General features: G+C 43.6%; 2 protein-coding genes across 2 annotated transcripts in view; one reads left to right on the top strand and one right to left on the bottom strand.

Moving 5' to 3' along the window:
- The window catches only part of myo6b (myosin VIb), an 85157-nt gene extending 82630 nt beyond the window's left edge, over nucleotides 1–2527 (top strand). Inside the window, exon 31 of the mRNA XM_084450695.1 lies at nucleotides 728–2527. Within this exon, the coding sequence (XP_084306821.1) occupies nucleotides 728–927 (200 nt within the window). The 3' untranslated portion in view covers nucleotides 928–2527. The remainder of the gene's footprint in view (nucleotides 1–727) is intronic.
- An 806-nt stretch (nucleotides 2528–3333) lies between these two features.
- Nucleotides 3334–23050, bottom strand: impg1b (interphotoreceptor matrix proteoglycan 1b). The gene is made up of 14 exons (XM_084451041.1): nucleotides 22990–23050; nucleotides 18493–18659; nucleotides 16977–17126; nucleotides 15818–15876; nucleotides 15428–15615; nucleotides 14727–15230; nucleotides 13920–14557; nucleotides 13500–13589; nucleotides 9179–9398; nucleotides 7902–8112; nucleotides 6579–6764; nucleotides 6278–6455; nucleotides 5240–5323; nucleotides 3334–4016 (listed from the first exon to the last, which is right to left on the bottom strand). Exons 1-14 carry the CDS (start codon nucleotides 23033–23035, stop codon nucleotides 3942–3944), a joined length of 2796 nt encoding a protein of 931 aa, XP_084307167.1. The 5' UTR covers nucleotides 23036–23050; the 3' UTR covers nucleotides 3334–3941.
- Nucleotides 23051–25886: the final 2836 nt, after the last annotated feature.

The raw sequence follows: 25886 nt of genomic DNA, 5'->3' as shown, positions 1-25886 counted from the left end.
ATCCAAAATCATCTTCTGCTGTTGTCTTACAGCTGTGACTTCTTCTGACTGCAAGTCCAGTGATCTTCTGATTTCATCAACATCCTCCTTAGAGGCTGTACTCCTTTTCGATGCCATGGCGTGGAAAATGTAGCGTTCACATGCGAGCTTTGTCAAGCCTGTTCCAGGGAAAAAATAACCAACCTGGACTGGCTGGACTGTGGCTCCCAGACAGTGGTCCGGACTATCTGTTTTGTTGACCACTGTGAGTGTGTGTGTGTGTGTGTGTGTGTGTGTGTGTGTGTGTGTGTGTGTGTGTGTGTGTGTGTGTGTGTGTGTGTGTGTGTGTGTGTGTGTGTGTGTGTGTGTGCGCACGCATGCGTTTGCGTGAGAGTGTGTGTGTGTATGTGTTGGCCTGCCATGCTCTTTTGCGTTTGTGTACATCTCCTTACATCTCTGTGTGGAAGCCCAGGTTGTGCTCGTCTGTCTGGGCGTATCTCTCCTCCCCGTTTGGAGGCTCCTGACTCCCCTCTCTCCCCTCTCTCTCCTCTCTCCCCTCTCTCCCCTCTCTCCCCTCTCTCCCCTCTCTCCCCTCTCTCTCCCCTCTCTCCCCTCTCTCCCCTCTCTCCCCTCTCTCCCCTCTCTCACCTCTCTCCCCTCTCTCACCTCTCTCCCCTCTCTCCCCTCTCTCTCCTCTCTCCCCTCTCTCTCCTCTCTCCCCTCTCTCCCCTCTCTCCCCTCTCCCCAGGGAAGGACGACATGGAGATGTGTGAGCTGAGCCTGGAGGAGACCGGCCTTACCAGGAAGAGAGGGGCGGAGATCCTCCCTCGACAGTTCGAGGAGATGTGGGAACGCTGCGACGGGATCCAGTACCTGAGGAGCGCCATTGAGAGCAAGCAGGCGCGGCCCACCTACGCCACCGCCATGCTGCAGAACCTCCTGAAGTGACCCGACGGGCCGCTCGCCACCACAGGCCTGCTCAGCAAAGCCTGGGGGGCAGCGCCATTTCACTTGTCTCTTCAATAGCTTTGAACTGAGAGTCCATTTTTTAGGAAAATTTAAGGCTTTCGTTTTAATCGAGGATTTCTCAAGTTGTGGTTCTAAAGTGAGACTAAAATGTAATTTGACCCCAAACCCTGAAAGTAGGCTCAAGAACGGGAAGTAAAACCATCCACTCACTTTTGTAAAACCATGTCGGGGTTCTCTCTCTAAGGACATTCAGAATATAGTTATTTGTTAATTCTTTTTTGTATGTTGATTTGTGACATCTTTGTTTTTTTTCTTCGTTAATTTTGCTGTGTGAAATTCCAGAGATGATGTACATGTACACGTTCCTTCCTTCTGCAACGTTGACCCATGCTTGAATACCGTTTCCACAACGAAGCCTTAACTACTGCACGATGTGGCTGCTCATAGCACCAATAGGTGCAGCTGTTACTGTAGATCAGCAGTGCCCACACTCGTCTTGAGAGCTGCTAATGACCAGCTCAACGGGAGCTACCTACTAACATTTACATATATTAGCATAGCATTTACATAATAATTGTGAAATAACCTTAACGCTACTGTTTTAAAATCAAAGGATACATTTATGAATGTATTTAATAAATTTTTTATCAAGCTACCAAATACTCCATGGAACTTAAACTTTCTGTTATAGGCTATACAAGCAAATCACTGGCTATGTTTGTAAGGGCTCCGGTCGACGTATTTGGCACCCCTGCTATAGACCGTCTCAACAGGGGATTATAGGCAGAACAGAAACATCCTCATGCATCATGTCCATGATGTTGAATACTGTTTGTGTCCATGAAGTTTGTTTGTGTCCTTTCTATACATCTTTTAAGGACAGACTGTTGAAACATAGGAATACAATAGTTAATATGTCATTTGAAGGGTGTACATTTTGATAAGATAAATCAAAAGTTCCATCTATTTTAGTACCTTCCTACCTAAGCCTACAGTAACTTTGCATGTCTGATGTACTGTATGTACAGTCACATACATTGGAGTCTACTACAGTAGTTACTCCAATAGATGACTGGACAAGATTTATATACTGTTTAACTTCTGTGCTCCTTGGTCATTATCTATTTTCATTATGGTATTGTGCATATGAAATACTATATTTTTAGTAGTCCAAAATGGCAATGTTTTTTTTTTCTCATCTAACAATGCACTTTTTAATTAATGTCAACCATCTAATTTGTAGGTTTTCAATGTGTTTTGTCACTGAATGGGGAACATCAATGCACCCTTTCCTCTGCAGTAGCACAAGACAGAAACTAGATCATTCAACAAACCACAATCATGTGTAATCGTACAGTAGGGTAGACAAGTACATGTTTTAAATGCTGAACGGGGAAATGTTATGGGTGAGTTTTGAGTGTCGTGTTAGTTTGTCAGACAGGATTGTAACTGTTATTGTAATTCTAGTTTGATATCTTGGTTAATTGACTGCTCCCTGGGTCCTTGCTGTGAGGAACTAAGCCAGTTATCTCAATGTGGTTGTAATTTTATTTGATGAGTTACATTGTTTGTTCACCTGCACTCTGTTGTGTGTATCAGCGGAATAATGCTGACTATTCCCTGTTCAATCACATCTTCTGTTGAACGCTGATCACTGTACTGCATCCTAGGAAATAAATTCCTTGTCCATGTCCAATCCATGTTGTGTCTTCAATAACAGCCAGGTGTTAAGGTCAGTGACCCTGACGCTGAGCTAAGCTCCTTTGTTTGAGCTTTCCTAAATGGCTCAGGAAAGCTCACTGATTACAAAAGGATGTAATGGATGATTGTTGTGTGTCTTCTGCAGACAGTTGACAGATCCCAATAGTGAAAGGCCATTTCACTCAAAGTACAGTTTACGAATAATTCTGTACCTTTAGTCTTTATTGGCCACGTGTGAAACACACACACTCCCTGCATTTCTCCCATCCAAGCTGTCCTCCTCCAGGGGCAGCCAGGAGCAGTGAGCAGCCTTGGAAGAGGCACCCGGGGACCAAGTCCAATTGGGTTCTTTGTGAGGAAAGCCTTGCGAACTCAGGGAGAACCTGCAAACTCCACACACAAAGGCCCGAAGACCTTCTTGCTGTGAGGTGACAGGACCAGGTACTGCCCCACCGCGCCGCACATAAGCGATGTTGGGGTTTAGTCTTGCTCAAGAACATTTTGGCACACTGCGATTGAACTTTGACCCTGCGATCCCCAGCCAGCCCCTCTACCTCCCGAGCTACATGCTCCTGAGATAGAAATCAACAGAATGCATGACTTTGGGTGTGTAATACAATATGTTGCTAAGAAGTAACAAAAATAAAGTACGAAGAAATAATCAGTTCTTAATGGTTCGAAATAATCAATTCAAAAATACTTTATTTTTGCTATGAATTGTAAAAGTGTAAAAAAATCTTCCACGTCCAGTGTTTTGATTGGGAACAGCACGCAAAACACGTTGATTGGTGGAAATAGTTGTACACAGTAGGACTGACTTCTTTCATTTGTTGCTTGCAGTTACATTTTGTTTTCATCTACACAACATTAGACGCTACCCGTCAAATACGGGAGTTTTGCTACATACAAGAAATCCAAAGAAAACAGCTTACATTTCTTACATTCATTCTCTTTTTGGGACACTGAAAAAAATATAACAGAAAACCACATATTGTGCAGTGGTCTAGGGTCCTGATGCCACCATGTGTACGACTTTGTAAATAAATACCTCATTGTGAGGAAAAAAAAACCTTTGTCAAGGGTGTATAATACATGTTCCTAACCAATATACAAATAAATATATGGGTATGTTTAAACACAACATCTTAGTCCAGCATGTCATATCCAGAGCTGTCAGTCTGATTGAAATAAACTCAGTCCTGTGGACGCTTGTATGATTCTGGTAAATTCAGATCTTCAATGCTCTACCTCACTAAGCTGCTGTGCAGGTTGGACTGGCGATGAAGATGCCATCAAAGGACAGTTACTTCATTATCTGATGGTCGTAACAAGCAACAAGTGTTGTATTCATGCTGTGGTTGCCAAGTCTGGGAAGCCAGCAGTGGATGGAGAGAAAACAAAGTAAATGTTATTCATGATCACAAATTAAGACAAGTCTTAGTATTTATGGCATAAACGCTGGCATCATGACTACCAAGACTTGTAGAATGATCTGTTTGTTTGCACTGCTGGATGGAACAGAATCTTACAGAATTATGTCACTGTTGACTATAAACAGATCAGTAAAAAGACATTATGTAACATCTGGTTATCATTATGATGGGAGATATGATTGATAATCATTGCAGATTGTAATATATTTTGACTGTAGCGAGAAATGGTACACATAATGATTTGGGTAAGACAGTTTTAGTAACTCTGATTTGTTTGAGCAATCAGAATTCAATCTGTCCAGAAAGCTGCATCTTACCTGGTGTTCAACCACCCCAAGTTCTCCCACACAACTTCCCTTCTCCATTCACTGGCTCCCTGTAGCAGCTCACATCCAGTTTAAAGCTCTGCCCTGTACTAGCCTACAGGGCAATTAAAAGAACCTCGGAGCAACTGGCTACCCCGTCACTCCGAGGCCCCTGCGGTCGATCGACACGGTCACGGCTCTTTTCTATCCTGGCCCCGCAGTGGTGGAACGAACTGCCCACTGACGTCAGGACAGAGAGTCGCTGCCCATCTTTCGCTGCAGGCTCAAAACTCACCTCTTCAAGAAGTACTACCAGGATCCTCCCTCTTAAAACACCTATTGTCCAATATTTATATTTTGCTACTCTTGCACTTTGACTTAAGCACTAGATTATTTTATTATTATGCTCCTAGTCACTTGTTTAGAAAGGTGATGCACTTGTGAGTTGTGGCGAATAGTAGTACACTACTATGACTACCTACGTAAAATGCAATTACAGTATTGTAAGTCGCTTTGGATAAAAGCGTCCACTGTTATGTAATATATATTTTGATTGTAGCTGGCAAGTAATTGTACACATGATTTGTGTAAGATTTAGAAACTCTGATTTGTTTGAGTGATCAGAATCATTGGGGTGAACTCATAACGTACTGTATCTTACCTTTATGTGCATCATATAGCTGGAAAATATTAGCCGTACACACTGGTAAGAGTATACTCTCACATAATACAGTACGATAGTCGACCATGCACAGATCCTTATGAACCACGCTCCCTCTTTTTAACTCTCACTCAATCTTTATCCTGGAATGCAAGCAATAATGACGACAGCAGTCCAGGAAGCAGACCTACCTCATTGTGTGGTATACCGTGGTGGAAGTCCACCATCTCAGAGACTAACTTGTCACATCTTGTTGTGTGGAGCTGTCCGGGGATCTGAGGAAACCGCCAGAGAGAGAACATTGATTCACACTCAGTTCACAGTTGAGAAGCGGTCAAGCGTTTGGCACTGTGTCTCATTCCGGGGGGAAACAAGGCTAAAGCTTTGTTTTAGGCAAAGAGGATGGGTGAGAATCAACACAAGACAGCTACAGTAGCTGTGAGCGGCCCGGCTATGTGTTGTGCTTGATATGTGTGCTGCAAGTCGTGCATAATGTCTTTACTGTATGTTTGGATGTCTGCTGTTGTCTTTCTATGCTGCCTGGTTGTATGCCGTTGTCCTTTAACTTGATTTTTCTTTCACAGCCCCCTTTCTCCCCTCCCCCAAGAAGCTTTTTGCCAGGCCATCACTGTAAATAAGAATTTGTTCTTAATGATGTGCCTGATTAAATAAAGGTTAAATAAAAATCTAATAAAATATGGTACGGGATGTAACTGATACAATCATGCTGGGTGGAGCTTCCAAGCAGTATCCTCCTTACATCAAGTCTGTGTTGGTGCATGGACTTTAAATGTCTGGCCTCACATTAACAAAGGATTTACCGGCTCAGGGGAGCATTTTATGACTGTAGCTGATATGGAAAGTGACAGCAGTGACAGAAATTTACAGCATCCCAGAGGAACCCAGTGGATATGTTGATGGGAGTCGGAATGCACGAATCAGCAGTTACTGTATTGAAAAATCTTAAAATGATAATGTGATATCCATGGTTATCTCACTTCATGGATACTGGAACAGAAGAGGATACTTAAGCATGGGTTCATGTGCAGTATGAGTGCCTACTGTGTCTTCTAGTTAGTAGTTGAACAGAACATTTCTAAAAATAAATATATAAAAGGATTCAAAGCTGTCTTTGGGACGACGTTGGGGTGAAAAAGTCAATATTAGTTGATTGCTTTAAGCTTTTGGATTAGTACCATAGAGGAAGGAGCCAATTGTTATATGATTACCTCAATACTAAGATGTATATTTTCAATTGAGGGGAAAATGCTTTGCTCTGACGGTTGGGAGGAACCTGAACTGGAAGGACATTGCATGGTGGAGACTTGAGTCAAGACACCATCGTCATTCTCAAACACAGGGTTCGCTCTCATCGTGTTCTCAAAGGCATAGGGAACAAGAGTGTGCCTACAACGTAGAGGAGAGAGGGGTTGACGGTAAGGTCACAACACCACCACTACTGTAGTAAAACTAAAAGGAGCAAACTCTAAAACAAAACAAAAACGGTCAAGTTTGAAAAGGTCTGCTTACACCAACGTCACGGTCTTTCTGGTCCGCATGCATCTCTTGTTTATGAATATCAAGATGGCTATGACGGCGCAGACGAGGCCGAGGCTCCCCACAAGGCAGGCTAGGATGAAGGACGGGTCTAGGGGCATGGAGACCAGCTCGCTACAGCGCTCCCCGTGATAGTGCCAGTATTTACCTACAGGGCATCTAGAACAGCCAAGACAGCACAGGTTAGACACTCAATCCCCTGGCTCCGTTTTCTGTTTTAAGCATGAAAGGTCAATTCGTAAATACTGCGATAACATGTTCTTCAAACAGCCTTTCATAGTCTTCTCTTTCATAACTGTAAGAGAAGGGAGTGAAACAGCCCATGTACAATAACTGAGATACAAAGTTCTTGAGTTAAAGACGACGGAGCCTGAGATGTTGACGCTACAACATGATATTAAAGGAGTAGTAAAGGGAAAATGCATTTTTAGCCCTGTTTTAAGGTTACTTATGATCATATACAATGGTTCAGATCAAAACGTTGAAAAGCTAGCATTTTCGAGAAAGTTGATAATTGCTCTACCACCGTTTTGGTCATACAATGGATGTGGATGGGCATCTTGAAAAATCATTCAAAAACATGTTAAACTCTCAATTTCAAAGACAAGAAACTCACCTAGGTGTTAATTGGCGTTCTGACATATAATTCGCCATAAAGTAAGATTATAGTTCATCTGGAAAGGCTTTTTAAAATATTTAGCATAGAACTATTTAGTCGCAGCACATTCATGTGTAAACTTCCGCAAACTAGGTAGCATAGCAACATAAACAATAACAATAGCTACCGTAAGTAGTTCCGCTTCCTGAATCCCCTCTGCGGATTGATCTACACATCTACAACGGTCGCGTCAATACAAGTCAATGGATTTAATAAAATGATCAATAAAACCCTACAGGATTCATACTTTGCGGCGAATTTGATGTCAGAACACCAGGGGACACCAATTACACCCTCGGTGAGCTTCTTGTCTTTGAAATCGAGATTTTAACATGTTTTTGAATGATGCCCATCCACATCCATTGTATGACCAAAACGGTGGTAGAGCAATTATCAACTTTCTAAAAAGTGCTAGTTTTGTCAACATTTTGATCTGAACCATTGTTTATGATCATAAGTAACCTTAAAACAGGGCTAAACATGCATTTTCCCTTTACTACTCCTGTAATGACAGAACGAGGACAACGGTATCCGGCCCTGTTTGATTCTGGCCATGCTGTTTGCACCGCAGACATCGAGTGCCGAGGCCGCGGGCGCTCTGGCGTGCCGGGCTCCTGGGCCGCGTGGCCGCTGGCTACCTGCAGGTGACTCCGTGTCCTTGGATGATCTCGCACAGGCCTCCGTTCAGGCAGTAGTCTGGCTCCAGGCTGCACACGCTCTGGCAGGGCCGGCCGTCCGCCGTGCTGTAGCCCGGCTCGCAGAGACACTGGGCCTCCCCGCCCCAGCTGTTCACCACGCACCGAGAGAACTCGTTACACGCCATGAACCTGCATGGATCTCCCTGGTCAGCTGGATGAAGAGAGGAGAGGGGAGGGGGAGGAGAGGAGGAGAGGAGAGCAGGAGAGGGGAAAGGAGAGGTGAGATGAGGTGAGGAGAGGAGATGTGAGGTGAGGAGAGGAGATGTGAGATGAGGAGAGGTGAGAAGAGGAGAGGAGAGGTGAGGAGAGGAGAGGTGAGGTGAGGTGAGGTGAGGAGAGGAGAGGAGAGGAGAGGAGAGGAGAGGTGAGGAGAGGTGAGGAGAGGAGAGGAGAGGAGAGGAGAGGAGAGGTGAGGTGAGGAGAGGAGAGGAGAGGAGAGGAGAGGTGAGGAGAGGAGAGGAGAGGAGAGGAGAGGAGAGGAGAGGAGAGGAGAGGAGAGGAGAGGAGAGGAGAGGTGAGGTGAGGTGAGGTGAGGTGAGGAGAGGAGAGGTGAGGAGAGGAGAGAGAGGAGAATTAAGGAGAGGAAAAGTCATTAGCATCAATGAAATGCACCTGTCCGGTGTGCTCTTTTGCCTCCTCCTGTGTTCTCCTCACACTCAGGAGAAGCTGAGGACATTTTAATTAATCGTGATCAAAGGTGCTTTCAACAAGGTGTGGTTAATGAAGTCTGAATGTGATCCAGACGATGTACCGGTCAACATCAGATTAATATTGGATGTGATGCCTGCATAGCTGTCGTTTCCACCCTCCGTGCCCGTGAAGGCACTAACAGTAAATCAATCTTCTGAATCATTTAGGCCTGCTGATTCAACAAGAAATGGTCCATAAAAACTATGGGTACCCTGTGCACAGACATGCTATTTTATTCATGGTACAGCTGGGGCAAGAACTAAGAGGCTAGACATAAAATGGAGGTGATCCAGCACACACCAGGACAGTTAGAGAAGGCTTTGTTTAATTAATGTAAAATGTGTGATTGAAAGAATTGGTCCATGTTGTGTGCAATAAAAAAGCCTTCCAGAACCATTACACAGCTCTTATCTTCAGATATTCTGAAGCTACGGCATAGCACCAAGTAATAACTCCATACCACACATAGTTCTGTTGTTATTACAGAAGTACAACAGCCTTCGAAAGCTCTTTTTTTTCTCTCTCACCAGGCTCAACGTCTAGGGACCGGCTGTCGATCTCAATGTCCAGTCGCTTGGAGGCGGCGTTGCAGAAGTCCTCAAGGACACAGTGCACGGCCTCCGTGACATTGTATGGGACCGCCTTGTCCAGTTTCATCTTGCTGTTCACCACAACGCTCCCGTTCCTGAAGTTAAGGATTTCCAATTCCTTAAAGCCTGTTAGATTAGACTGCAGGTATGGAAGCAGCTGGAAGGGAAGAGAGGAAGATCATATTAGTACTGAAACTGAGCCATTGAGCCATTGACCTTTCAACCTGGCTATGGAATCATGTCATGTCTAAGCCAGGGTACACTTGGATTTCAGAGCAAGAGCGAGATGGTGCTGCTATCTGTATAATTGGGTTCCCTCATTGTCTTGGTTGGCTTAGTAACAGGAAATTGACAACCTTAATTGTTTAAATTAGAAAACAAACAATTTGAAATGGAAATGTCTGGAACGGGATCGATCCTCACTAATAGCATTCTCACAGAAATATAGTCAATTAATCATAGGAGGGTAATACTACTGAATTCAATTTGTATTCAAAAGTCATAGTTTTATCTCTGATTGAGAGAGAGAGAGAGCGAGAGAGACATACAACATACATTTAAAAAGCTCTAGAGAAGAGCATTTACAGTGCAGTCTACTACAGTAGGTTAACATTCACACAAGGATGTCATTGAACTGCTTAACACTAATACAGTAGCAGTAGGCTACTGCTACAGTACTGTAGCATTGAGTGTTAGGTGAGTGAGCGTTAATGTCAGAACAGACGTGCTGGGGAACCATAAACAGACCAGAGAAACAACACAAGACCCGACAGACAAACATTTAGACCTGCGCTATAACGACAGAACTGCAACTCACACCTTCCTCCCCAAATCCCTCCAGCGCTCAAATCACATCTTGCACCAACTGTTTTATCAGGCCATCGAACATGTATTACTACCGAACGGGCAGTTTAGGAGGAACGACAAACCCCGAAAGGGGCATGAAACCGCAGCCATAGTTAATACACAGCAAAGTAGTTCTATATCCCTACAGTCCATCTGCTGACGTTACCGTGTTTCCCAGCTTTAATGGAAGTAACAGAACCAGTGAACTCCGTATTCACAGATCGATGGTTTTCAAGTAGGAACTGCTCTGGGTTCAGGCCTACAGTCGGAGGCTGCAGTTAGTGTGCGTCTGCCTCAGACCAGCCTCCATGCGTGTATGCCCAGAGATAAGAGGTAGCCTATTAAGGAGCACTGCTCTGATCTGGTTACTCCACTTATCACTGACAGGCACAGGGGGCCAGCTCACTGCGGCGCCAACAAACCTTTGCTCCACAGCAATCGGTAAAAGCTTTCAACTTTTTGACTTTGTTTGTTCAGTGCAGCATTTTAGCCACCATTCCCTCACTGTACTTCCAACATGCTACTGAGAAGGCCTATAGGCTAGGCCACATATAGCTTTTTCTTTGGAATAAACCGTAATAGGCATTAAGGTTATACAAAAATATATATTTTAAATAGGATTATTGCTTATAGTAGATTACATCAATCTCTTTTTTAATGGCATTCAATTTGGTGCAGAAACCTAATAGTATGTTTGCAGTTTATGACAAACTCACTCATAGGCCTACTGTTCCTGAGGTTCCGCTTGTATCTACTGGTTCTTGTAAGTTCTGGTGAAATCATCCAAGCATATCCTCAAATACTCAATAGGCCTATGTATGTTTGTTTTTCCAAACAAATTGTATTAAAGGAGTAGTAAGGGAAAATGCATGATGATGCATGAATGATTTTTCAAGGCGCCCATCCACATCCATTGTATGACCAAAACGGTGGTAGAGCAATTATCAGACTTTCTCAAAAGTGCTAGTTTTGTCAACGTTTTGATCTGAACCATTGTATATGATCATAAGTAACCTTTAAACAGGGCTTAACTGGCTAAACAGGCTGCACTTTCCCTTTACTACTCCTTTAAGTCTCCACTCCCAATGCTATTGGTTGCTACCCAAACCAGTAGGTACAAGTAAATGTAAAGTATCAGATTCAGTACACAGTAACATGGAATCACACGTTTCAGGGGATCAGAAATAACATTTAAGAAATAACTGTATTCATTTAAATGGGCTGTGCCATATGCATTCAAGAGACACGTTTTCATTGTTGACCTTAAAGTGGAATCTAAAGCCCATTTAAAGGACAATTCTGCTAAAGCTGGAACAACACGTACTGAACAGTACTTACCAGTGCAAATGGACCACATTACTGACAAAACAATCAAAAAGCTTGACACACTGGTTAATATGATAGATGTCTGGTTCGGGCAGCCACTTAAGATTGGAGATGGAGGATGGATTTTGAGATTGACTCAAATTAATTAAGGAACAAATTGAGAAATTTCGCTTGACACATTTTTCCTTGAATTATTCAGATATTCAGTTACACCATATATTTTTCATATTCAGGCCTTAGGGTATCAGAAATGTGAAATGGACCCTGAATGCATCAAAGGCAGTTGCTTGCGTGTGAGATTCAGGGGTAATCATCATTAATTCTGTCTCACATTACAAAATTGCAATGCATAAATGCATATAATGTGTCTGAATGATTGATATTGATGCAATTATGTAGTATCTTCTCCAGTAGATTTATCCCCATGATGTTAACAGGTAATGTATTGCACGGCCAATCTACTTGTTCCAAAGACCAGGTAATCCAATTTGAATATTTATGCCTTTGCAGTTTGAGGCTGAGAACATTATATAACACTATGCATACGACACTTCTCAGAAACCCTCAACATATGTTCCTGTCAAACTAAATCCTTGAAACAATCCTTTAAATCATATAAAGCCAGGAGCCATGTCTCTTTCTCACTGGGAGCATGTAATTTATAACCAAACAAAACAGTCACAACTGGGGGTTTTCATATGGTATAAAACAATTCCTCACTGAGAGCGTCATAGATCTTCATTTGGATTTGATGGTGTGCGCATGCCTGGACAAGGCTGGTCACTATACTGAGTTAGTCTGAGCTAGCACGTTTAGTGTGTGAGAACATTCAGTGGCCATGCTGTAATTGAGACGAATAGCCATTCCCCGTGAGCACTTGAACGTCCGCCTGTGCTGTGACCAGCGCTGTGACTCTTTTAGCCATAAGCCCGGCCAATGTCCTGCAACAACCTGCCTGAGACCCCATACACACAGGTACGTGCGTGCACACACACACAAACACACACAATTGACTGATACTGGACAAAGCTGATTGGGATCCCTGCTAATACTGTGTGGTGCTGTTGTTAACCAGTATTACCTAAAGCCTCTTACTCAGTCTTTAGCCCCAGAGCCACACAGCACCGGGAAACAACAACCCTACAGGGTGTTTAAGAAACGTTCACTCACATTAAACACTGGGTTGACCCTAACCCTCGCTTCAGTGGTATCAGGGCTGTCGCAAGCCTCTTACTGTATGGATTTCATCAGAACATTGTATCAGTTCTTTGAACTATCATTAGTGACCATAATTCTCACACACATACTGTACAGTGAGCAACTGATTTAGGAAAATACTATTTGAATTTGGACTATGGTTTTTGAATCATAAACATGACATTTCAAAACTTAAATTCACCACAATGCCTCTTTCAATTAGATTTGCCGTGGCAAGCTAGAACCAGTGAACTAATCGTACACAATGGACAGAAGTTATTACATAGTTCACAGTGCATACATGTTCTTGAATACGAAACACCTGGCAAAACATCTACAGTACACTGTCCAAAACAGTCTGTCCAAAACACTAACCAATGGCAGCAAACTCTGGCTAGCTCTGTGCTTTCTGAAGTCCTTTAGACCAGCGCATCATTTTGCTCTCAATATTAACATTTAACCTGATTGAATAGTTACCTACATTCACACCAGCCTACACAACTAGTCACACTGTAAATACCAGTAATGAACATGTTGACAAACAACATGACAAACAAGTTCTTGACTGAGAAACCAAAACCTGAGCAGAGTGAGAGAATTTAAGGCAACATACAGAACAATGACAGACAAAACAAACAGCATTGAAGACAGACAGACAGACAGCCCAAAGCAAAGGACTGACAACTAAACATGCAGTGCAAACGTGGTTTTAGAGATGTGATTTTGGTTGAAGCTTGTTGATAACTATCAGCTAAATGCTGAATTATTAAGTAGAAGAGACTCCAAGTTCTAAGGTTTGTTCGCCTGCCCCCCAAGATGTTAGTTGCTATGCAAAGAAGTGTTAGAAGAAGCTCTCTCTGAGAGATACGGTCCAATGTGGATATAATACCGGTATCGAAGCTAATGTCCTCTGAGTCTTAGTCCCAGACCTACTGGAAGCTCCAGGATTTGGCGAGTTTCTGGATGCAGACAACTGTGTCTAATTAAAACAAAAAAATGTATCCAGCTTTATCAGAGGGTACGAACACAAGAACATCATCAGCAGTCTGCTACAGGAGGTAGAAGCTTATGTTTAATTTTAATAAAACATTTGCAGCACAAATATAGTGTCAGTAGTAGGATAAGGCTCACTGTGCAGTCCTCAAACGTGTACAAGAAAGACTTTGGGCTACAGTCCAAACTTTTGCACTTATTATTGCACCATTAGCTTATCAAACAGTTTTGAGACTAAAGCCTGGCGGTACGAATACAAGCACGAGAGGAAGGCATGCAAAAAATAGATGTCAAGCCCAAAAGCGTGTTTACCTACCAGCTCGAGAAACGTGTTCTCCAGCGATCTGTACTCAGGGGAGCTCTTGTTGAACAGGTCATCAGTGAACATCATGTTAGTGACCCTCAAGGTGAAGAACACCACTAGTTCTTTGCCTTTGTCCAGGGTGGTCACCAGCGGGGTGCTCATCTGCCTCAGAGCCGGGGAGGCAGTGGACTTATAGGAGCCCTCCTTCTCTCCAGAGGGGAACCCGCTGCCCTCGTTAACGTCCGGTGTGCCGTCCTGCGCGCTGGGCTCCACGTCCGACTCGTCCCCGGGCAGATCTGGCGAGGCGGGGATCATGGCTCTCTCGTCTGGCTCCTCCTCTCCTTCTTCTGGCCCAGGAGCTGCCGCTCCGGTCTCCAGAGCCTCTGGAACAGAGGGGACCTCTTCTGCCACCTCCTCCTCGGGTTCGACTGGTTCTGCCCCTTCCTCTGCCTGCGGGGTGTCGTCCTCGGGTTGTGGGGCGGCGCCGGTGGGTCGGGGCTCTTTGTCCAGGGGTTCCACGGACTCTGCTTGGGCTGGGCTCTCCTCAGCAGGTTCTGCAGGGGATTCTGGTAAATCTACCTCCTCAGACTCCACCTCCGGAGTTGTAGGAACAACTTCATCCTCTACAGCCGCCTCAGCAGCCGGAGGTCCTTAGAAAAAGAAGTACAATATCAGAGGGTGGGACGCAGCTCATCCAGAGAGAACGTCAACGTACTCAGACAGTCTGTCTTTTGTGTAGAAGACCAGGATTCCCAACATCAGTGATAAATACCCATCAACCAACCAAGCGGTTTATAGTGTGTGTCTTTGTACTCTTACCTTCAGCCAGCGCAGCCTCAGCTGGTGGAATCTTCTCTTCTTCTGCCATTTCCTCCTCTTCTACTGAGACGATCGGTTCAGTGGGCGGCTGATCTGTAATGGCTGCCAGTGTAGTGACCGGTGGCAAAACCTCTATGACCTCCTCTGGCGTATTCACTGCAACCTCCTCCACGGGTGGAGGCTCCTCCTCGATGCTCCTCACTTCCTCAGTGGCTTCCTGTATGGGAGGAGCCTCATCAAGAGCAGGGGAGGCAGTGATCTCCTCAGAGAGCTCCTCGGGAATGAGCGGCACATAGGTGTAGGTCTCCGGCCTGGTCGTGAAAGCCTCCAGAGAGTTGTCCACCACCACGGCTAGGGTGGGGAAGAGGCCCTCGGTGGGCCCCACGCCCTCCGCTACAGACACCTCTGTCGTCAGGGACAGGGTGACGACCTCTGGTAGCAATCCGACACCTCCTGAGACCAAGATCTCCAATGGCGTCACGCCCAACACCTCAACTGGAGCATCTGTGAGGAGAGAAGTAGAATCAGTAGCTTGTTCTTCACAATATTCCCCTTGACTTTGATTTCATTTTCAAGGTCAGGTACATTTTAGCCATGAAAAGAAAACATCTAATGAACTGATATTCGAGAAGATACTTTGTTAAAGCTGTTTTGTGTGGCTTAAAGTTAAAGTGTGTGTACTGGTTTGCTACTTGGCATACCTGTCTCAAAGCTGAGTGAGTGTATATCCACAGGCAGTGAGGTTTCCTCACTCAAGGCTTTGGTGACCAAGTCCTTCAGTGCTGATAAATCTGGCGCTGCGCCTGGTTCAACGGTTCCACCGGCCTCCTCGCTAGCATCAAAGTCTCCGTCAAACACCACAGCGTAGCGGACGGACACGTCCTGAGACCTGACCAAGAGATCACAGCAGGTCATATAAGGATAAGAATATATCTCTCTAGCGACAGCATACAGCAGTGACTAAGTTCATGTACTGTAAATGAACAATCAAGACTCAACAGTGATCGATATTATTAGTGTATGTTCAATGGAGTGAAAGATCCAGCATCTAAAGTGGCAGGACTGTGTTCCTTTTTCCTCAAACAACCCACCGAAATTCCAATACTCGGATCTCTTTAAATCCTGGTAGTTTGTTGAAAACATTAAGCATCTGTGAAGGAGAAGAAAGCATCAGTCAGTTGTCCTCGGGTTTACCTCTGAAGACATCCTGTCATCAGGCTATACCTCTGAAGACATCCTATCATCAGGCTATACCTCTGAAGACATCCTATCATCAGGCTATACCTCTGAAGACATCCTATCATCAGGCTATACCTCTGAAGACATCCTATCATCAGGCTATACCTCTGAAGACATCCTATCATCAGGCTATACCTCTGAAGACATCCTATTATCGGGTTATTATACCTCTGAAGACATTCTATGATTAGGTTATACCTCTGAAGACACAGTATTATATCATCGGGTTATACATCTGAAGACATTATACTGTATCATCGGGTTATACTTCTTAGACATTCTGAAGATTATGTCATTGTGTCCTCGGGTTATACCTTTGAGGACATTCTATAATCGATCAGTCTGTTGTCCTCAGGTTATACCTCTGAGGACATTCTATCATCACATCTCCTGAAGACCGGATCAGTCGAAGCAAAAGTGCACCACAGAAGTGCCAATGCATACAGTAGAACAGAGGCCCTGCACCACAACTATCTCACAATAGAGTTATGTACATGTTGTGTAGCGCAAATTATTTATTTTTCTTCATCCATCTGGCGTGTTTTCTCAAAGAATAATTTATGAGGTACAAATGCTTCATCTTCTTTGAGGGTTTATGTTTCATGTAAATCTTTTGATGATGTTCAGATGTACACTGCAGGGTTTACTGTTTGTTGAGCCCTTATCAAAAGCTTCTTTCAAGCCTAAGCTGATATTTAAGGATAAGTATTTGCAAAAACATTGATCACATTTCTCCATGTGTGATCTGGGTATTAGTATGGAAAACAATATTCATTCAGATGAGCATTGCTGTACCCATGTGATGGCTTAACAAATTGTACCTCCAACAATCATTTATTTTGATAGTAGATAAAAGTATTAGGTTATGATTATACAATAATTACTTCACATCAGAAGTCCTCCAGAGTCACATTTGCATAACTGCCAGGATATGTCTTGCTAAGAAGATTACCAAATTAAAGGCATGATGTAGATTTAATGTCCTGTCCTTCATACAGTAGTATAATTCACCTTATTGTGCAGGTCTTGAGTGATGTCATGGTACTGAGGGGTTTCTGGGTCACTCAGCAGCTCGCTGTATCCAGGGTCCACGATGGTGACCCTGAATTCTACGACCTGCTCTAAGGGGTCCTCTGGGACCAGGTTGGGGCCCTCCGATGCCTGGCCAACACAATGGAAACAACACTGTTAACAGCAGTGAAGAAAGACCAGAGATGTTGAATCAAGAATCAAGTTCTTGGTGTTACTGTAACTGCAGAGAATGTGCCAAAGTTTCAAACCTACCTCCTCAGAGTCCGTTGGAATCATCAGCAATGCGGGAGGCTTTAAACCTTAAGGTGAGATGCATGATGTCTTGTACATAAACCTTGCAGGAATTTAACAGTTTAATTTTAATAATCAATGTTGATGAACAAAGATCACTTACATTTCTCTCCTTCAGGTCGTCCTGTGATAGCACCTCTGGAAACCAAACGGTATATCATCATTACAATGGAAATGGAACAGTTCAAAGTTCAGAGTCACAATAACAAGTTAACTACAACAGCCCCCCCAATCCCTGGTGGAGATCCCTAGCACTTCAGTGACCCCCCAGATAGTCTGGGCTGTGGTCCTCTATAACAGTATGGGTCAGTGCAGAGCTGTGAACTCAGGGCACCAGATGTACCTGTAGTAGATGTGTCTACAGTATGTTGAGACCAGAAGTGGACAGGGAGGGAGGCTGCTGGCTGACTCTGCAAAGAGTCTGCAGAAGAAGTTGTCCCTGAACATTCCTTTTTTTTATTTTTTATATCACATACCTGTAGTCATCTCAGACATCCCAGATGCCTCTTTTAAACAGCTATTTGGCTCTGGCTCATATACAATATCGGCCTCTGGAGATGGAGGCTGTTGTACTGACTAGTCTACTTGTTGTTAAAGCTAAAACAGCTGGTATGAAATGTTAATTTCCTATTGCTATGCTGCCAACGTCTAATTATCTAAGTATCAGACCTCAGACAACATTGAATGAAAATGAGGGAGAGGGATTGAAAGGTCCCTATCCAAAGTTTCACAGATGTCCTCCTTACTCTTGTTATAAACGTGACTTGTGCATTATGATAATCGTTTCGAACCTCTGCAAAATCTCATTGGCTTCACTTTACCATCCAAACCCACCTTTCCTTCTCAGCTTGGTCCTCAGCTGTCACTCTCTGAAAAACAGTCAAACAAAGCACCGAATATCAACCAAATATATACAGTTATTACAACGTTATTACACCTAGTATTATTACAGTATAACTGATCTACCAACCATGAACTATGAACCAAGCATTAATACATGATATAGCTACCATCAGTGCATGGAGACTCATGTTATTAGTTTTGTGTAGTATGTCGGTAGAAAGTCTTAGTCTCGTGAGATTATCCTGATCTAGTGAACTCACTTTCAGTTTCTCTGATTAATGATTCCTCCCCACCGATCTGCGGAGAGAAACTGAGAGTGAACTCTGGAGATCAGGGCGGTCTCTGGAGGCTGAGGACTCACTCTGGCCACCATGTCCAGGTGCTCCTGTGTGCTGCTGAAGTTGCGAGCCATGTCGTCCAGACAGATGGAGCCGTGGTGGCAGGCAGAGACCCAGTGTTTGAACTCCTCTGTGTCAGGAACCCGGTCCAGGAAAATGCGGAAGGCCTCCCACACCGCCCCCTGGCAAACTGAATACACAGGCAGACAAACAACCCGCTGAAAACTGCAAAATATACAGTATAAATATACAGTATTGTATATTGTACTGTATGCACTTTTACTAACATATAGGTTACTCTATGTGGTTGCGTTTTATGTGATAAACTGTATATTTTATCGGACTCTCCTGGTTAAATAAAGGATAAATAAAATACAAATAAATAGGTCTCAAGCATGGACAATACTGCCATTGCTTTAGCTGATTTAGTCTGTATACTGTAAATCTGTTATCTTTTTTTTACTGTTTTCTCTTTTGTGTATAATTCTGCGCCACTGAATTATTGTAGGCCTATATGTTGTTTGTAAGCAGGACACATCTGTAAAAAAGACCTGGTCTCAGTATGTCCTATCTATCTATCTATCTATCTATCTATCTATCTATCTATCTATCTATCTATCTATCTATCTATCTATCTATCTATCTATCTATCTATCTATCTATCTATCTATCTATCTATCTAATCTGAAATAGAAGGTATCAGCTTGGATGTGTGAAAGAACAGTGCATGTAGGAAGTACTGTATGGTTTTTGATTGGTGTACAAGCCTGTGTTGAAAAGCCCTTGAAGCCATTGTGATTTATTTTATGTCGAACGAGCATCACTGAAAGACCTTAAATTGTTTATACCTTCGGCATAGTGATTACTTCTATCACACCCCATCACAAAATCCCCCAACCTCAACGTCTAGGCTGTCACTGAGGTGAATATATAAAACCAGCACATCATTTTCAAGACTAGTCTATGAGACGGTAGAAGTTAACTTTATGTTTGTTTGTTTAGAAAAAACTGAAAGAACTGTTCTTCTTCATTAACTTTTGACCTGTGGAAACATCAAAGCTTCACAATTGTTTGTGGAAGTGCTAAATCTAGATCTACTTTACCTCAGTCTCAGTTGCGCCAACTGTCTAATAAATCAGATGGAATCAGTGAACTTTGTGATAATGAAGGACTGGTAGCATGATAAAAATATAAATATGAATGTATGAAGTGTTATTCATTTCATGTGCACTCAGCATGTAGCTCAGGAGGTAGAGCGGCCGGCTTCGAACCCAGCTTCCAGAGTGTGCCGAAGTGTCCTTGAGCAAGACACTGAACCCTAAAATCGCTCACGTGCGGCATGTTGGTATAGTACCTAGTACTGTCGGGCATTTCACAGTAAGAAGGTCTCTGGGCCTTTCTGTGTGGAGTTTGCATGTTCTCCCTGTGTTCGTAAGGGTTTCCTCCCTAAGAACCCAATATGAAAAACATGCAGAAGAACAGGTTGCTAACGAGACAAAACGGACAGGAGAACTTGTATTGGCCCCCAGGCGCGACCCATGCATACGGCCTTGTCTGCTCCTGGCTGCCCTTGGGGGAAGGAGGATGGGATGGGATAAGAGCAAAGAACATTTCATCGGCGCCAGCCTTCTGCATGTGAGTTCAGTTCACCCATTACATTCATGTGTTGGAGTGTCAAAGCCGTATGACAAATAAAGCCTTCTTCTTCTTCTTCTTCTGCATAGTATTTAAAGGAGTAGTAAAGGGAAAATGCATGTTTAGCCCTGTTTCAAGGTTACTTATGATCATATACAATGGTTCAGATCAAAACGTTGACAAAACTAGCACGTTTGTATGACCAAAACGGTGGTAGAGCAATCATCAGACTTTCTCAAAAGTGTTAGTTTTGTCAACGTTTTGATCTGAACCGTTGTATGTGATCATAAGTAACCTTGAAACAGGGCTAAACATGCATTTTCCCTTTACTACTCCTGTAATCTCCGCAGCTCTAACCTCTGTGTGAAAAGTAGTAGAGCCCCTGGGGTCTAAGGCGTAGGAACCGGGGGGGGGGACATGTTCCAAAAACGCAAAACCCATGCTCCAACATGCCATTGTTCCAACCATACACTCACCAGTGTCTTTCATCCGCAACTGTCTCATTTCATTTCATTCATGGCTATAGCATATAATTTGGTTCTCTGTCGGCTATAGTTTGACAGACTTTAGGCCCACATAAGTCCACCTCCTGCTTGTATTTGCCATCACAAATAATGCCAGTTATTGCTTGCTATCTCATTCGGTCAAAATCGTGGCACATGGCAAGTTATATATGTTTCTATATGTGTATTGTTGTCTTGTGTAGTTTTTATGGCTGTTTTATGAGCTACGTGGCATTTTAATTTCCTTCGGGATAAATAAAGTGAATCAAATCAAATCAAGTTCATACAACGTCAGCAATCCTTCATAATGTTTGGCCTATGGGACAGGTAGAGTTAGTATTAATATTAATTAGAATCCAAATGTGATCTTATCAGAAACCCTGACGATGCAATGAAAGAGACAGGAGGAGAGCAGGCATGTGGAGCTGTAGGGTGGGAGGTGAACTTTTAAAATTGATTTGTCAAACCTAGAAAAGAGAACAGACCAGGAATGAAAGTTGAGCTGCTGACTATTCAATGCCAGTTTCTCAGGTCAATAAACATAAATAATACATCAGGCTACGTTTCTCCTGAGTCTCTTTAGTCAGTTTTCAAGGAGCTATTCAGCTCTGTGACTTCAGTGGCAGGGACCCATCAGTCTGATGTCATGACTTGGTTTTAAAATGGGCTACCTGGAGCTTTACCTTAGACATGCATCACTGCAGCCATATTGTATTTTTAGGAGCAGGAAGGCAGCAGCAGGATGAGAGGAGAGGAAGATACTGGCCTGAGGTGATGTCTTAAAAAGGCTTAGTGGTGACATGTTTTCTTCTGCTGTAAACATAGATGTCGGTGTATGAACATTTCTGAATGTAAATAAGTGGTTTGAAATTCTAAAAATGAATGGTTCAGTTTGTGACAAAACTTTATTAAATATGTAGCCTTTGTAATGATTAAGTCCAGTACATTATTTTTTAGAGTAACGGTGTATGGTGTTCTCTGAAAGGCTAGTGTTGTAATTTGCATTGACGTCATACAGGAACATTAAATGGTTGAGACAGGCAGACAAAGAGAGGGAGAGAGAGATGCAGGCCAATGGATAAGAGGCTGTTCCTGTATTTGTGAAATGGCCGACTATCTGCAGCTAAATCAAAGGTTTCAGTGTGGTATCTTCAGTATGATCCTGTACTGTATGTCCAATGGGTTTCATTCTCCATGTTTCTTGCTCAGAGAGAAGCGCTTGTTCAGTTGCATAACTTGATATTCACCTGTTTCACACGTTTTTTTTGCTACTTAGGTGAGCTCATTCCATCTCAAGTGCAAGTCTCAAAGTGCGTACTTGAACTACAGTGGTGGAAGTCAAGAGCTCAACTGTCGAATCTACAAATGATCCCCACAGACTCCCCACCAACTTCTTCACAGTTGGGCACATATATGACCTAGCCATACTCTATCTCTGATCTATCCAACATGATCCAACTGTCAAAATAAGAGTGATCTGATCCATGTTTTGAAATATCACGACTAGAACTAATGATAATTATACCCACATTGCATCTAACCTCAGTACTAACCTATGAGAATCCTAACATTTTGAACAAGTATTAAATGAGCTCTGAACACATCTGACTCTGAATTTAGAGAGTAGATGAGCCTCTGCATAGAATAGACTATACTTTTCACCAAGCATAGTTTTTTTTTATGTACAAAGCAAAATGTACTTGGCTATGGGACAAATTAACTGTGGCAAGCCCCCTGAGGTAGTAGGCTTTGGTACATGTGTGACACGAACGAACAAACGCACGAACAAAAGTAGGCTACACAAGTCGATTTAAAGTCCCTTCAATGATATCAAAGTGGGACACTGGTAAGGTGGGAAGGTGGGTTCAACCTTTTAAATGGCACTTTTAATAATACAACCATAAAATGTATCCTTGACCTTAACCACATGCATGTCCTCAAAATGTCTGTTATATTCTAGGAAATGTCAACAACTTGGAAGTACAAGAAAAACGGCTAAATTATTGCTAAGTCAGTTACTGTAGAAAAATCTCTCTCTCTAGGTTGTCCTCGGACAAGCCCTCCATCGGCGCTTCCAGTCATCTCGATCCTCCATACATCTGGCTAGCTCACCGCTACTTTCCGCTCCTGCATCTTTCTTGAGTACGTCCATGTACTGCATATTAGCGGGCCGGCCTACTAGGCCAGCCAGCCTAGCAGCAGTTCGCTGCCTGGCAGCTCCTGGTGTCTCTGGCAGTGACCTGCCAGCCTCATTCTCCTGGCTGATATTATCTCACTCACCCTCGGTGACTCCCCAATAGGAAAATCTCACAGTAAGTTGTTTTTTGTTTGTTTTTTAAACGTGTTGTTAGACATGGTCCTGTAGCCTATTCCTGCCCTTACTTCGTAGTTTGTAGTAGGCCCGGTGGCTGGAGATGACGTCCTTCATGCTGTCCTGAGGACAGACTTTGACCCCGGTGGTGTAGAGCGTTGACCTCTTGGCCCGATGCCTGTCCAGGTTCCTGGTGGTGTGTTTGATTTGTCTGGACGCCTCCAGGAAGTGCCTGTATTTGACATCTCGGATGTCAGGTACATCTTGGCTGTGTACGTCTGCAATGATCAAGTAAGGCATCATATCAATATGAACATTCATGATAAACAACTGAAGTATTTGTGTGTGTCTGTATGTCTGTGAGCTTGCAAGGAAGGCATGCTGCAAATGTCTAGCATTTCAACACATACCACATTTATACTGTAGCAGCACTGCAAAACGATGTCAAAGTTTGAAGCATGTTATGCACAGAGTAGTGACTTCACGGTGTCAGATGGTCTTAGTTTGAGTGAGCTACAGTAGCATAGGCCTACTCTAGCTAAAATGTACAGTATGTTCTACAGTTTTCTAGCCGCAACCATACTGGTGATAACCTGATCTGACAGGAGTATTTTAAAATTCCACATTCTTAAACAACTTGTGCACTTAAGCTGCCAAGTACTATTTTGTTGAGATAACATAAATGTCTGTTGAAGGTACAGTGCCGGGTGTGTGGAAACGTAGTAGGCTACATGGCTGGACCCTATGGGTGAGAAATCTGCTGAATGTGTTTGTCGATTGCCTGCTTCTGAGGGCGATACTGCAGTTAAAAAATGACCTTTTCTACTGTACATGTGCGTGAGGCGAGCTTAATGTGAAATCATGCAAAAGAGCTGAACAGGGTACTTTGGGCGGAACATTATGTACCAAGTATGAACTTCATAGGGTTATTTGTTTTCAAGTTATGGTGCGAACAACATGCCCATCCAGCCACATTAATTCTCTGGACTGCACGGTCTCGTCCATCACAGCAATCCAGGTCAGGTTATCCAGGTCCATCCGGCCAGTGGACACGGTCATTCGGCTGTGGTGAAGCTTTAAGACGTTGGTTGTGGAGGAGGGTGGTGGAGAGCTTCAGAGAACGGCCCGGCTAAGAGGCTCGCCAGGCCACAAATACAGCCCGGGGCCAAGGCTTTCATCCCCTCTGACCCAGTTAGCCAGCAGAACAGGGGCTAGCGCGGACGTAGGTGACACAGCTGCTTTAGAATGGCAGGGAGCACGAGGCTCTGACCGGAAATGTCATTGTTTTAGAGATTAGCATGGCGGCCAGAGGAGATCAGCCCCAGCACAAATAGCTGTGGTCAGTAACGTAGGCACAGTAGATACTCCTGAGCTGTTCCTGAGGTCAGCTTGTCTGGCAGCCTTCCTTCAAACACAGAACGGTCACGTATTGCATGGTGCTACTGCAGGAAGTCTTCTTTTAGGACAACGAATGGTAACAGGAATAAAGATGTAACGGTACAAAAATGTCATATCACGATTAAAGTGACTCAAATTATCACGGCTGTATTATCGTGGTATTGTTAAAAGTATTGATACACATGGAAATCATTTCAAGTTTTATATTGAAAACCACAAATAACATTTTTATAAACTATAAACTAGAACTATAAACGTTTTCTTTGTATTAACGTTAACATCATGCGTCTTGGAGACTGTTGCTAATGTTGATTGATGCTGGACAGTATTTACAGTGAGCTTTTCAAAGCGCAGAAATCAAACACGGCTTCAGTGATAATTTTATCGCAGTAAATTTAATCTGATTTTATTGTGGTTGATCATTATGCTGGTGATCATTACATCCCTAAACAGGAATCAAGAGGATAACAGACGCAGTGAAGGGCCACTATGTGACTCTGAATGATGTCCTGAAGTTTTTGTTGTTGACGTGAGGATTCATGTAGCCCATTCATCCATGAACTGTAGCAGCAGATACTGGTCCAGACAAGAATGAAGAGGCCATTGACCACATGATGGGAACAAGCTCACGTGTGAAAGGGAAAATCTGCTTAATTACTACTATAATAATAAGTATTGTTTTCATCAATCTGGCCCGACACCAAGGGCTGGCCATGCTAGGAATGTGTGCTTGATGATCTATTGTCTGCGCCGTCTCGAGGCTAGCCGTTTAATCAGTCCACATCAAATCACCCCTCCCCCATCCCGCCACCATGCATCCAAAACATTCCAACTCTATCTCTTGATCTCAGAGTTTGAACGTCAAATATTCGGATCATTAACAGATAAAAACCTGGACACGCAATCCGATTATACCTCCCAGCTGGAAAACAAACCAAGGAGACAATCCGAGGAACCCCGGAGTGATCGGTGCCGTGGCCCCTGGCCCCTGGCCCTGGCTCTGCACATGGGCAGACATGAGGGCCTGCGACAGGGGGGGGGTGGTCCCTCCCTAGCTCGGAGCGCCACAGGGGGGAGGGCCTCACAGCGGAGCTACAAGCCAGAAAAGATTAGCGTCCGGCTTTGCCGGGAACAGGGCGGCCTTTGTTTGCCTCTGCGGTAATGAACCTAGCGCTTAGTCACAGCCAGAGCTGGGCACAACACAACATTCAGTGGTAGGCCTAATGCACAACGATTTGAGAAAATGTTCATTATTTGATGCAATTACTTACTCAGTGCACTATAATGTTGCCTTGTCTGTGACCACTATGATGCACGGTGAAGAGTTACTTTCTGTGTTAAAGTCTAACTGTAAGTAAGTATTGGGCAGTTCCAATTCCAACAGGTGGTTTGGTCTACTTAGCCTACTCCCTATCCAACAGAGCATTATGCTGTCAGTCTAGTAGTTCCTAAGTTAATGGTTTAAATCAAGTGGATCACACTTATCTCTGTGTACGGCGCCAGTATGCACTAAGCAGGTAACAGCTTTGATCTCAGAAATTATGACCTCATCTGACTTATTTTCATTCAA

This window comes from Borostomias antarcticus, assembly GCF_949987555.1.
Source record: "Borostomias antarcticus genome assembly, chromosome: 16".
Classification (NCBI taxonomy): Eukaryota; Metazoa; Chordata; class Actinopteri; order Stomiiformes; family Stomiidae; genus Borostomias; species Borostomias antarcticus.
The sequence above is the reverse complement of the archived record's forward strand: the minus strand, read 5'-3'. Positions and strand labels throughout refer to the sequence as shown.